Source organism: Plecotus auritus (genome assembly GCF_963455305.1).
Source record: "Plecotus auritus genome assembly, chromosome: 12".
NCBI classification, from domain to species: Eukaryota; Metazoa; Chordata; class Mammalia; order Chiroptera; family Vespertilionidae; genus Plecotus; species Plecotus auritus.
This window is the reverse complement of record NC_137778.1, coordinates 39,772,470-39,785,257: the sequence shown is the minus strand read 5'-3', so window position 1 is coordinate 39,785,257 and position 12,788 is coordinate 39,772,470. Positions and strand designations below refer to the sequence as shown.

Here is a 12,788-nt window from a genome sequence, read left to right as displayed (position 1 = left end):
GGGAGGGATGGCCGTGGAGCGGCTGCCTTTGCAGTAGGTAACACCTTCTAAGCCACGCTTGTAGGCGGTAACTTCTAGAAGAGAGACGACATCTCCATCTTCTTTCTAGCGCTTTACACTCAGGACGTGCTCAGTATTTGTCCTCCGTCACATCTGCAAAATTAGAGGTGCTCACAGTGCACGGAAGGGCAGTGGGAAACATGAATTTGGGGGCGATGGCTAGGAGATGCTTCCGCCGCGTTCTTTACTCGCCCCCTTGTCCCTGGCGCGCGCACTTCCACGCGGCGCGCGCCTGCAGCGACGGCTGCCATGGCGACCGGCAGGTGAGCGGCAGAGCATCGCGTGGTCCCTACCCGACACGCGCGGAAGGAAAGAGAAGGCGGTTGACAAGGCGACGTGGGTAGGAGGAGACGAGGAAGGAGGGAGGAGGAAGGATGGGCGGCTTCGGCGTGGTGGCCCGGAGGTGACTGAAGTGAGCCCAGCCCCTTGCATCCTCCCCCTAGGAACCTCCCTCCCCTTTTTTTCCGCCTTCTGCCAGCGGGAGCAGCAGCCGCAGCACCTGAGTCGCGGCCGCCGCCAGCTCAGGACAACGCTATGGCTGATGCTGGGCGCAGCCTCCATCCCTCCGCCAGAGGCAGGGGAAGAACGGGGCTGCGCACGCTCCGGCTCCTGCGGCTGCTGCTCTGGGTCGGGACTGCCTTCCAGGTGACCCAGGGAGCGGAACCGGCGCTTCACGCCTGCAAAGAGGTACTGTCCTCCCAGCCCCGACCCCACTTCGGTCAGAAACATCTTGGATCCTGGTGGAGACCTTGGGGACCTAGGCACAGACAGTTTCAGAGGCCACGGAGTTTAGTTTTTTGGGGATGAAGATGGGGGGCGGGAGGGGGGGCGGGCAGATTGGCTCATGGAGAGGCCAGCCCACTGGAGGGCTCACAGTCTGGGCAGGGAGCTGGGGAGAAAGGTCCACCATCTGGGACCTGGGCTCTGGACTCCGGACTATGGGGAGAAGACATGAGTTGTTTTCCGGCTGGGGTGAAATGACCTTAAAAGTGGTTGAGAACAAAAGACGATGGATGGATGTACTGCGGGGCGAAATAGAAAGCGGGCAAGGGGAGAAGTGGGGTGGGGAAGAAGTTAGGAAGGCCACAGGCAAGGAGCGGCTGGGAGTCCTTGTGCCTTTATCGTGGCTTCAGAAGGAGTGTGAAAAGCAGGAGACGTGCGCGCGGCGCTGAAAGGTGTCATCCCCTCTCCCCTCCTCTCCAGCACCCAGGCACCTTGCTGGCTGCTGAAGGTAGAGCCTCTGTGTAGCTTTGCTTCCCCCTGCACTTGGCTTAGTGCACCTGACCGCACATGGCCCGCCTGTGGCCAGACCGAGTTCTGTGACATCTCACTTTCCGCTCATCTCCGCTATCCTTCTCTGACTCGCCTGATATAGGTCATAAGTCAAGGTGCTTCCAAAATGTTGTCAACATATTTCAGACCTAGGTAGTGAGTGCCTTTCCGCCAAAGGTGCCTTTTGAGTATTCTTTTTGGAGAGGTACAAAAAGATACTAAGAAGTAACCAAACTCAGTCGTTTCTGTAATATTGAAATAACAATATTTGGTTGTGCTCCGAGTAACTTTGTTTTTTAACCATATGGCAGAGGCAGCAACAAATATTTACAAGAACTGCACTGGGGAAGGCAAAACAAGAGTTGTCCTTTAATTTCTGAGAAATGTGAAAGACTTCATAATATATCTGTGCAAAAATAATCCAAAATGTCATACTCGGCTAAGGTTTTGAGAAGCTGAAATGTTGTTGTTGTTGTTCCACTTATTTATGCATTTATTGGTTGCATCTTGTATATGTCCTGAGCGGGGATCAAACCCGCTACCTTGGCGTATCAGGAAGAGAAGTTGAAATACTTTTTTTTAAAGTTATCAGTATTAATTGGTTAGCAACCACAACCCCACCCCATATGGGAATATATTATGATGGTGTCCTAACCATAGACAGTCTACAACATAAGAGATCGTGAAGAAGTAGGGAGGGAGAGAGGAGAGAATTTTTGTGTGAGTACAGATGTTTGACTTCATTCATGAATACGACACAAGTCAGTGGGATTTTTGAAAACGTTTATCAATCCCAATGACTACCAGCCCTGGGCCACCCCATATACAATCCCATTTCCACCCGGCCACTTTCTCTCCTGTTTAAGATAGAGCGGGACAGGATGATTTTGTCAGCGACTGTGGCTTACTGGCCTTGGTGGCTTACGGTCTTGAACCCACTAAGTTAAACAGTTCCAACAAGCCCACTTGCCTAAGAATCCAGCATGGGAGTCTCCTGAGTGGAAGGTAAGAATCTTACAGTTCAACTGCCACTGCTTGTTGAGATCCTTGTCAACTGTGCAAATTGCAGACATTTAAGAGAGATAACATTTTGTGTCATTTCGGTTTGGAGGCAGGGACGAATATTGATGCTTGAGAACGCTGACTGGGTTACACACATTTTGCCTTTAGTCCTTGGGAATGATGACGTTTGCCTAAGCGAAAGATCTTGCCACCGAGAGTGAGCTTAGGGCAAAGCTGTGGGACTTAACATGTCAGTGCTCCAGTCCCTGCCTGTGACTTCCCACCCAGTTTTTGGATCTGTAGAATGGCTATTTCAGTAACACCCACCTCAGAAAGGACTGCGTTGAGGATTGAAAGGAAAATACAGATAAAGCACACATTGGAGTTACCTAACCCCTTGCCCAGTCAGCTTCTTTACCATTCGATCCCCACCCCAGGCCAGCGTGGAGGTGGCTCAGGACTCGTGCTCATTCGTCCGGGAGTCAGCAGGTCCTGTTTGCACTCCTTGAGCAAACAGTGGCAGCAGAACACCCTCAACTCCAAAACAATAAGGAAGCGGATAAACTCATTACCATAACAGTCTTCCTTTGGCAATAGGAACTGACCCAACTAGTTTCGGGGCTTCCAACCCTAAATGGGGAAAAACCAATTCAGGGTAGACTAGCCCTTCTCTGTGCTGTATCTGCGTATGAATTTTGTGAGTCTGTGTTGGGACTCTTATCAGGCCAAGGCTGACCCTAACGATAACAGTGCTGCTCCAGCCTTGTTTCTGAAACCTGAGGCATCGCTCTGGGTCTCGTCAGGGAACGGAGAGGTTTGGCTTGCGGCCGACACGCTTTTCTTACCTTCAACTGGGGAGTTCTAGATTTCTAACCCTGAGCTGGGGCTTGGCATTGCTTTCACAGTTTTCCAATCATCAGGGTCACCAGAGGAATTAAACATCCTGAATGGAGTTTGTCTTCACGAATCATTTTTTTAAAAATATATTTTATTGATTTTTTTACAGAGAGGAAGGGAGAGGGATAGAGAGTTAGAAACATCGATGAGAGAGAAATATCGACCAGCTGCCTCCTGCACACTCCCTACTGGGTATGTGCCCGCAACCAAGGTACATGCCCTTGACCAGAATCGAACCTGGGACCCTTGAGTCCGCAGGCCGACGCTCTATCCACTGAGCCAAACCGGTTAGGGCACGAATCATTTCTTTAGTCCTGTGCTAGCCCAGGCTAAGTGCTGATTGAGAGCCCAAGGGCCGACCATTTCCTATAGCACGATGAACCCAAATCAAATGCGAGAGAAGCACAACACGGCTTTTAACAGATCTGCCTGGTCCTGAGGCTCCAGTGCTAACTGCCCCCAAACGGCCTTCCCAATCTACACTGAAAAGCCCGGAGGGCTGAGGAATCTGGCAGACGTAGATTGGAATAAAATTGGTTGAATGAGTGATCCCACTTAGTAAGGATGCTAGTGGAGCAAGTTAATTAACTTCGGACAGCCTCAGATTACCAATCTGTAAATACCTATCTCAGAGGCTGTTGTGAGGATTAAGTTAGATAACACATGTTAAGTGCCTAGGACATAGTCTTGACATGTCATAGGTGCACAAGAAATAATGGTAGGCAGAAAAGATAAATATACAAATAATGACACGTAAGTGACGAGGTAAGGTTAACTGATGGCAAACACTGCAGGAGTGGCACGATAGAGGCTGGTAGGAAAAGAAGACTTATCTAAGCAGTTGGTACTTGACCTGGAATAGTCAGTGGAATTTCAAAGGGTAGAGATGGAGGAAAGGTGCTTTCTAGACAGAGGGAGGAGCCTGAGGACAGGTCCACAGGTAGGAAATACACTGAGTGGCCAGGTTATTATGATCTCTGAACGCATAGTCATCTGGCCACTCAGTGCATATCCTGTATAATCCTATATAATAAAAGGCTAATATGCAAATTATCTCCTCGACCAGGAGTTCGACCAGCAGGCAGGCCGGCCAACCGCCCATGTCCCCTCCCCCTGGCCAGGCTGGCCGGACCCCACCCATGCATGAATTCATGCACCGGGCCTCTAATACACACACACACACACACACACACACACACACACACATACACACACACACATATATATATATGCTGAGTGGCCAGATTATTATGCGTTCAGAGATCATAATAATCTGGCCACTCAGTGAATATCCTATATAATAAAAGGCTAATATGCAAATTATCCCCTCGACCAGGAGTTCGACCAGCAGGCAGGCCAGCCAACCGCCCATGTCCCCTCCCCCTGGCCAGGCTGGCTGGACCCCACCCATGCATGAATTCATGCACCGGGCCTCTAATACACACACACACACACACACACACACACACACACACATATATATACATATATATACATATATATATATATATATGTGTATATATATATATATATGTATATATATATATATATGTATATATATATATATGCTGAGTGGCCAGATTATTATGTGTTCAGAGATCATAATAAAATAATCTGGCCACTCAGTGTATACAAGAGCCTGAGAATTACAAGAAGACCAGGAGGCTGGAATGTGGAGTGGGTGTGGGGTCCACCAGAAATCAAGGTTGGAAGGTCAGAACGAAGTGGAAATCCTGCTGAGAGTGGGTTAGCATGAGCATGAAGTAAACACGGCTGAGGCAGGCCAGAGGCTGAGAGCAGACTCCTCGGGAACCATCGAGGTTGGATGTTTAAGACATCCTGCCATATTTAGTGAAGAGAGAAAACTAAAAATCTCCAGTTGTCATGAAGAACTTACTCTAATTGGCAAGATGAGATGTTTTTGTTTACTACTAAAGGGGCTAAAGAAGAACAGCTTCTTGAGATCTGAAGGCATTTAAGAAGGCATTTTGTCTATTCTCCTGGCTCAGTGTAAGAGTATACTAATAATTATACTCTGATAATTATCTGACTTTACTTAAAAAAATTTTTTTAAATAACAAAAATGACACCTTTCATTTGCAGAAAAATTGGAAAATATAGGTAAATAAAAAGAAAATAGTATAAATCACCTATAATCCTATCACTCTATCATTTTTTTAAAAAATGAATTATTGTAGACTTTTTTTTTTTTTTTTTAGAGAGATGGGGGGAGAGAGAAACATCGATTGGTTGCCTCCTATATGTACCGTCATTGGGGATGGAACCTAAAACCTAGGTATGTACCCTGACTGGGAATCAAACCCACAACCTTTTGGTGCATGGGACAACGCTCCAACCAACTGAGCCACCTGGACAGGGCCACTCTCTCATTTTTATGGTTATATTTGTGAGAGAGAAACAGAGTAGTGGTACAGTGTGGGATCCGGATAAAACTAGTTCAGTTCAATTTCTAGCTCTCCCACTCAATTACTACGACCTTGGGAAATTTATTTAATCTCCTCCTGCCTCAGTTTCTTCATCATTAAAATGGGTATATTAATAGAGTCCACTTAATGACTATAGTATGACACTTAAGTGAGTTAACACATGTACACTGCTTAGAATAGTTCCTGGTGCATGGTAAATACTCAGTAAATGTTGGCTGTTAGAATTCAGTTTGTAGTGGAAGTATAATTTACATGATCTTATAGTGGTAAAAAATTTAAAATTTAATGGTGGTAAAAGTTGATTGAATTGGAAAGGAACAAAGAGTAGATGGTGAGAGGTATTTGGAGGAAAAGGTTGATGGAATTGGCCAAAGAGACGAAGGAGACATAGCACTTAAGAGTCCGGAGTTGTGCTATTCGGGTGTGGTTGGCCCCAGCCACCTGTGGCTACTAGCACTTGAAACGTGGCTAGTACAGCTGAGGACATGAAATTTTAATTAAAAAAAAAAACAACTTAATTCATTTAAAGTTCAAGTTAAAATGGATACTCGGTTCCGTTACTGAAAAATTATTACCTGTGTTTGGAACAACTTGAGCATGTGAGCCTACTTTCTTCACCAAGTTTTATGAACTCTAAATTGTTGTAAAATATTCCTGCGTGTGACTATTTCAAAAAAATTCACTCTCCTGCTGAGAGACCGTTGGGTTTCCTGTGTTTGGCCATTTCAAACAAGGCTGCTTTGAACATTGTGGAGCCTGTCACCTGGTGAGCAGGTCCACATTTCTTGAAGGTATAAGCCTAGAAGTGGGGTGCTGGGTTGTGGGGTGTGCACACCTTCAGCTTGAGAAAAGAACGCCAGGTTGTTGCCCACGTGAGGGAACTGACTTAGCTTACTCACCACTGACTCCAGAGGCTGAGATGCCGTGAAGGCCCTCGCTCAGTCCCTTTAGGCCCAGGCATGCCCACCCTGGGGCCACTCTCCCTTTGTAAAGGATGCCATTTCTCCAGAGTTCTTGGGAGCAGGTCCTGCTTCCCCAGAATTTTACAGTTTTTCCTCAGTTTTCAGTGTTTTGTAATCGGATGCATCCCAGGTCAGGTGGGTTTTCTTCTATTCTGGAAGCTGGACAGACATATTTGCATTAGGGTCCCTCGCTAAATGGAGTCTGGGTGAAAGTCACCTCCAGTGGCGGGCTTCTGGAAACTGGTAGCATTTTAAGGTCTCAACACATCATCTTAGGGTAAAACAGAAGTTCACCAGCTAGGAGGGGCCACTGCTCTCCACTGTACCTGCGAGGAGTCTGCGTGTGGTAACAGCTCTCAGGGAATGCCCTCTGGGCCATCTAGCCCCATAGCCAGACTTGGCGGATTCAGTTACCTTTCATTTATTTATTTTTTAATGTTTTTATTGATTTCAGAGAGGAAGGGCAAGGGAGAGAGAGACAGAAACATCCATGATGAGAGAGAATCATTGATCGGCTGCCTCCTGCATGCCCCACACTGGGGATCGACCCTGCAACCCAGGCGTGAGCCCTGACTGGGAATCGAAACATGACCTGGTTCATGAGTTGACGCTCAACTACTGAGCCACACTGGCCGGGCTTCAGTTACCTTTTAGAGTTCCCCTTTACATTCAGGATGAATCCTAAAACGAGGGGCTTAATGCTGCCTCGACACCGGAGGAGCTAACTTCTGAGAAAGGGACATTACCAGGGACTGTCTAGCCCTATGGAATTTAATAACTTCTGCCAATATAGATCTGGTTCCTACTCCGATTGTCCAACGGCAGAGGTCTTCCTTGTCCAATAGCAGAGTGTACTCCTTACTCTAAAGAAGATTGTTAGCTAGAGAATCTTACATTCTTAATTTAGATGTGGCTTTTCTGCCCCAAATAACCTCTCAAGGGAAAGGTAATCTGCATCAGCTAGCGTTTGCTGAGTAACAAACCACCCCAAGACTTGGTGGCTCAAAACAACTATTTTAGCCCACAATTCTGTAGGTCGAAGGGGTGGTTCTTCGGGACTGGGGTAGCTTGGCTGATCTGTGCTGGGCTGCCTTATGTGACTGTGGTCAGCTAGTGGGTCGACTACAGATGAGATAATCCAGGATGACCTTGCTCATGTCCGATAGTTGGTTGGGGTCCCCGGGTTCTCTTCCAGGTGGCTCCTCATTCTCCAGCAGCTTAGACTCATTTACATGTGGTTTCAGGGTTCCAAGTGCACTTAGACAGCAAGCCCCAATACGCAAGCTCTTTTCAAGACTCTGCTTGGGTCATGTTTGCTAATGTCCTATTGGTCAGAGTAAGTCACATGGTCATGCCATGAAATAGACTCCATTTCTTGATGGGAGGGCCTGCAGTCACATTCAAAGGGGCATACGGGTAGGGATGGGAAGACTTTGTTGCCATTTTTACGGAACACCCCTGTGAAAAGCAGAGTTGATACAAATAACCACTCCAACTGACTTACAGTTATGAACTTGGCTAAGTGCTGTGACAGAAAAGTGAAAGATACGGTGAGAGGTGATTACAATGAGAACTCATTTACAGTGTATCACAGAGCTAGTTTCAGCGTATTGCTGGAAAGAGGACAGCTGAGAATTTTGAATCACTATCTGCTGGTATAGGTCACTGCTTCAGGAATACAGCAAGAAAATGGAGCCCAGTACAGAAATATCATGCTCAAGGCAAAGCATACAAAGTATTGATTTTGGAATGGGACTGACCTACAGATTGCCGCGTTTCCTTTCGACCTATTGAATACTATTTTTAAATAGTTTTATTTTTATTTTTATAACAATGATAGAGTCTCATTTTAAAAACAAGAAATATATATGAAAAAAAATACCCCACAAAACTTATTAAATTTCATAACTGGTTAAAATCACTGTAAATATTTTGCTACATCTTCCTATACTTATAGACCTTCTGTTACTATATATGTGTATGTATAGATATAACTACATAATTCTCCATAAATGGGATCATATTACATGTGTTTCATAATTTTTTTTCATTCTGTAACATGCAGAGGACACCTCTACCTGTTAATAAATACAGGTCTCCTCCATCATTTTCAAGGCTGCACAGAGTATTGTAGCATGTATGTAATTTATTTAACCAACCCAGAACTCACCTGTTTCAAGAAGGACCCCAACTAAAGCTCCCAAGAGACCTCAGAGCATTTCTGGAAGCTACTCCTACAGCAAACAACATTAGACAATCCCTATGCATTATTCTTTCTTTAAATCTGTGTTTTTACTGATTTCAGGGAGGAAGGGAGAGGGAGAGAGAGAGAAACATCAGTGATGAGAGAGAACCACATGCTCCACACCGGGATTGAGCCCGCAACTTGATCATGTGCCCCGACCAGAAACTGAGCCATGACCTCCTGGCCCATAGTTTGACGCTCAGCCACTGAGCCACACCAGCTGGGCCCTATACATCATTCTGGTTCTAAATCCCTTCTCAGCTGCTTCCCCTCCTCCTAGTCAGGATGAAAACTCTCCACTCTTTGCCCATGCTATGCCCACAAAATCAAAGTAGAGCACACAAGTTACGAGGAGTTCCTTTAAATTAATTTTAATTATTCAGATCGGGATTGGAGGAGTTGAATTTTAAGCCAGGAGATTAGAAATATGAACTAGAGGCAAAAATCAACAACAACAAAACAAGCAAACAAATAAAAAACTAGGAGGCATTAAATAAGTAGCTTCTTTTTAAAAATTCTTAAAGCATGGTATTTCTCACTGTCGCTTTCTACCTGGTGCTGTGTTTATGTACACATCTGTAGCATTCTTATTCTATGGCATGTCTCTCTTAGGATCGTACCTTGTGTACCATATGTGACTAGCATGCCCAGGAACTGGCAGTGTGCAAACTCTCCAGCTTACAGTGGTCCCTGTATATACTAGGGCTGCCCTGATTGAATTTGTATCCCCTCACCACATACCTAGGGAATGCCTTTAGCTGAATTACTTTGACCCCAAGTGGGCAACATCTTAAAGTGTTATGGTGGGGGGGGCGGGGCATAGAGTCGGAATAAAGAGAGACCCACTTGGAGAACTAAGCAGGGGCCAGGGAGTGAAGGGCCTTCCTTGTAAACTTTGCAGGGAGTCCGGTGCTGGCTCTGAGGGCAACAGTGGGGCAGTGGTACGTTCTGCTTGCAGCTCAGATGGGTCACTCTGGCTGCAGCCTGGAGAGAGGCTTAGAGGAGAGGAGGTAGCAAAGGCAGGGAGTCTGTCCACCAGGTTCACGGTCTCCACCACGAGCAGCTAGCACATCAAAACACTAGCTGTCCTTGGAGAGTTCTGCATAGGCCAGGACCTAGTTGATCTGTTTCTTTCATGTATGATTAAAAAGCTCAGGTGGAAAACTTTAATGGAACATTTTGATCTCATTAAAACAAAACAAGAAAAGTACATTTTTGAAATATAATATCATAAAGCTCTGCCTCGTAGACAGAAGTGTGTGCCATCTCTCACCTATCAGAAAGGGATTGGAATTTATAAAGGGACATTTTGTTTCCTAGCGACAAAGCCATTTGGATCCTCGGGATATTTACAAGCCGTACTGAAAAGCCGTCTGCCCCTGACGGACTGGCCAGCTCCTGGGTGTCACAAATGTCAGCGGCCAGCCTGTTTAGGAGAGATGAGCTTTGGGGGAGTTGCTAGGGGAGAGAAAGTGGGAAAAGGACAGATGTTGTTTCATATGTATGAGAAGACGCATCAGAGAAGAGGGTGAGTCGGGGCAGGCAGTAAACAACAGGGGAACTGGGGAGGGTCTCGCTGCTGCTGTCACCATGGCTGTTAGGCCAGAGAGTCACCAGGCTCCCTCATCCCAGCCCTGTTGCCAGAGAGAGGAGAGAAGGCCTGGCGCCCTCTGTGAGCCGTCCCCAGGCAGGGTCCGAGCAGTAGCTGGATGCTATTTTTTAAAACCAGTTTACAAAGAGCTTTCCTGAACATGATCTCCTCTTGTCCCGAGAGGTTGATATTAGTCAGTTGTTGTTTTTTGGGAGGTGGGGTGTGGGGGGGGGTAAACTATTTAATCTTCTTAGCAGAGTGTTAGCATCCCCATTTTATGGGCAAGGGAACCGAGGATGGGGAGATTTAATAACTGGTCCATGATTGTGCAGTTTTGGGGTGGCAGGACAGAGGAGAGCCCAGATCTTTGCTCTAATCCAGAGCGCCTCGCACAGCTCCAGAGCTGCTGTAGACTCGTGCCCCACCATGCAGTCACTCAACAACTCCTTATTGACACCTGCTAGGTGTCCGGCAGTGTTCCGGGCTCTTGGGCTACCGCAGTGAACAAAAACAAAGCTCCCTGTTCTCGTGGAGCTTACCTCTGATCAGAAATCAATAAAACACATGAGTAACTGGGCGATAAAGTGTGTCGTAGGTGGTAAGTGCTATGGAAAAACATCATTCAGGATGTCGGGGTCTCTGGGACAGAGGGGAGCAGTAGGGATCATATCAGGAAGGGTTGCGGGGGCTGAAGGGGAAGACGCTGGAGCGGGGGGGGGGGGGGGAGGGCGGGGAACGGGTGCTCACATGTACTCACAAATGGTGGCTGTGATCACCCCACCTCCTCATTAGCCTGTCAGTGTCTTCCAGGAGCCCCCGGGCCAAGGCTGCACCCCAAAGGGACAGGCAGCTCAAGTTACCGACAGGCTGGCCCAGAGCTTGGTGACACAGATGGCCTCAGCTGGGTGTTGAGACCCAGAATCTGCTTTGTGTGATGTGTCCACGGCCCAACCGGTGGGGCAGGCCCTGTGGGGGTGACCAAGCACTGTCCCTGCTGTTTTTGATCAAAATGGGACCTGGAAACCCAGAGTAGATTAGCAAACGTTGAAAAAAGGGTGATATGAGGCCAGACTGGGAGCCTGGGGCTCCTGGCACCGTGTTGCTAGGCAACCCCCAGCCGGAGGACCATCAGCAGGGGCACGCCTGCTTGAGGTCTGTTTGCTTTGATTGCTGCTGGGTCTGGTGCCTGCTCTGGGGGAGAGGGAGTGTTGCTTGTGGGTAAAGCAAATGATTCGGTGAGGTGAAGGCCAAAGGCATCCTTAACCCTGAGTCTGCCTCAGCGTCTACAATTCCGCTTTGAGTGATTTGTTCTTAAGACTGCAGTGTTAAACTGTGTGTGTGAAACTTTTGGTTTAAACAAAAAACAATGTTGCTCCATTAAAAGAGGGGGGAATCCTCACCTTCCTCACCCCCCATCAAAGGAATGAACTTTCTAAACTTCTGGCCTCAGGAGCACAATTTGATAACCCTTGCATTAAAGTATTCCAGCCCCCTGTTAAAAAGTGAACAGCCTTTGGCTGGTAAAATAGTAAGCTATTTTTAAATTACTTTATGACAGAGTTTAATATTTTTCTGAAGGAAGGTGGGTAACAGACTCCCGAGACGCTCTGATGAAAACTGCAGACCCTTTGCCCAGAAAAATGCACATACCTAAAATTCTTTTTCCCCACATACCTAAATTCTGCATGGGGTTGTATGCAGGAAGTGGTCCAAGGCCTGTAGATTAGGAACCCTGTTTTGTGGGAGACTGGTTTATGAGATAAATACTGAAGTCCTGAGGCTTAGAAGAGAGAGTTTTGAAAGAGGAGGAGACAGAAAAAGGTCCAGAGGAGAACCGGAATCTTGGGGGCAGAGCCCGGGACTCTGTGCCAGCAGATAGCTCAGGCAGTTGTGATGATCCGACAGATGCAGGTTTAGGCAGTTGTGATGATCCGACAGATGCAGGTTTAGGCACCAGAGCTCTGGAGCTGCGATGGCTAGGCCAAAGGGCTCAGGAGAGCCTGCTACTCAGTAGGCAGTCCTAAAGAGGGTGGGGAGGAGGGTGGGAGAGAGGGAGAAGACCTACTGTGAGCCCCCGTCTGACCTGCTGGAGAACAACAGAAAAGGTCCTGTGTCTTCCACCTACCCTTCACAGTGGGACAAAGCAAGGCCATGATGCCCTGAGCCTCAACCAAAACCAAACCCTGCCAGGCACGCCAAAAGCAAAAAAAAAAAAAAAAAAGACGAAGGACAGGAGTCCAGGAAACCATCCAGCTAGGGCTGGGCCTAAGAGAAAGTCTCACGTTCAAATTCTGACACTTCTCCGTGGTTTC

General features: G+C 47.1%; 1 protein-coding gene across 4 annotated transcripts in view; it reads left to right on the top strand.

The window, feature by feature from the left end:
* The first annotated feature begins 115 nt into the window (after positions 1-115).
* Positions 116-12,788, top strand: part of ELAPOR1 (endosome-lysosome associated apoptosis and autophagy regulator 1) — a 46,383-nt gene continuing 33,710 nt past the window's right edge. For 3 of the 4 annotated variants that reach the window (XM_080648796.1, XM_080648798.1, XM_080648797.1), the window contains exons 1-2: positions 116-400; positions 483-747. In XM_080648796.1, the coding sequence (XP_080504922.1) occupies positions 201-400; positions 483-747 (465 nt within the window). In that variant the 5' untranslated portion in view covers positions 116-200. Of the gene's footprint in view, positions 748-12,788 lie in introns of all 4 variants that reach the window. The other variant, XM_080648799.1, reaches the window with a different exon arrangement.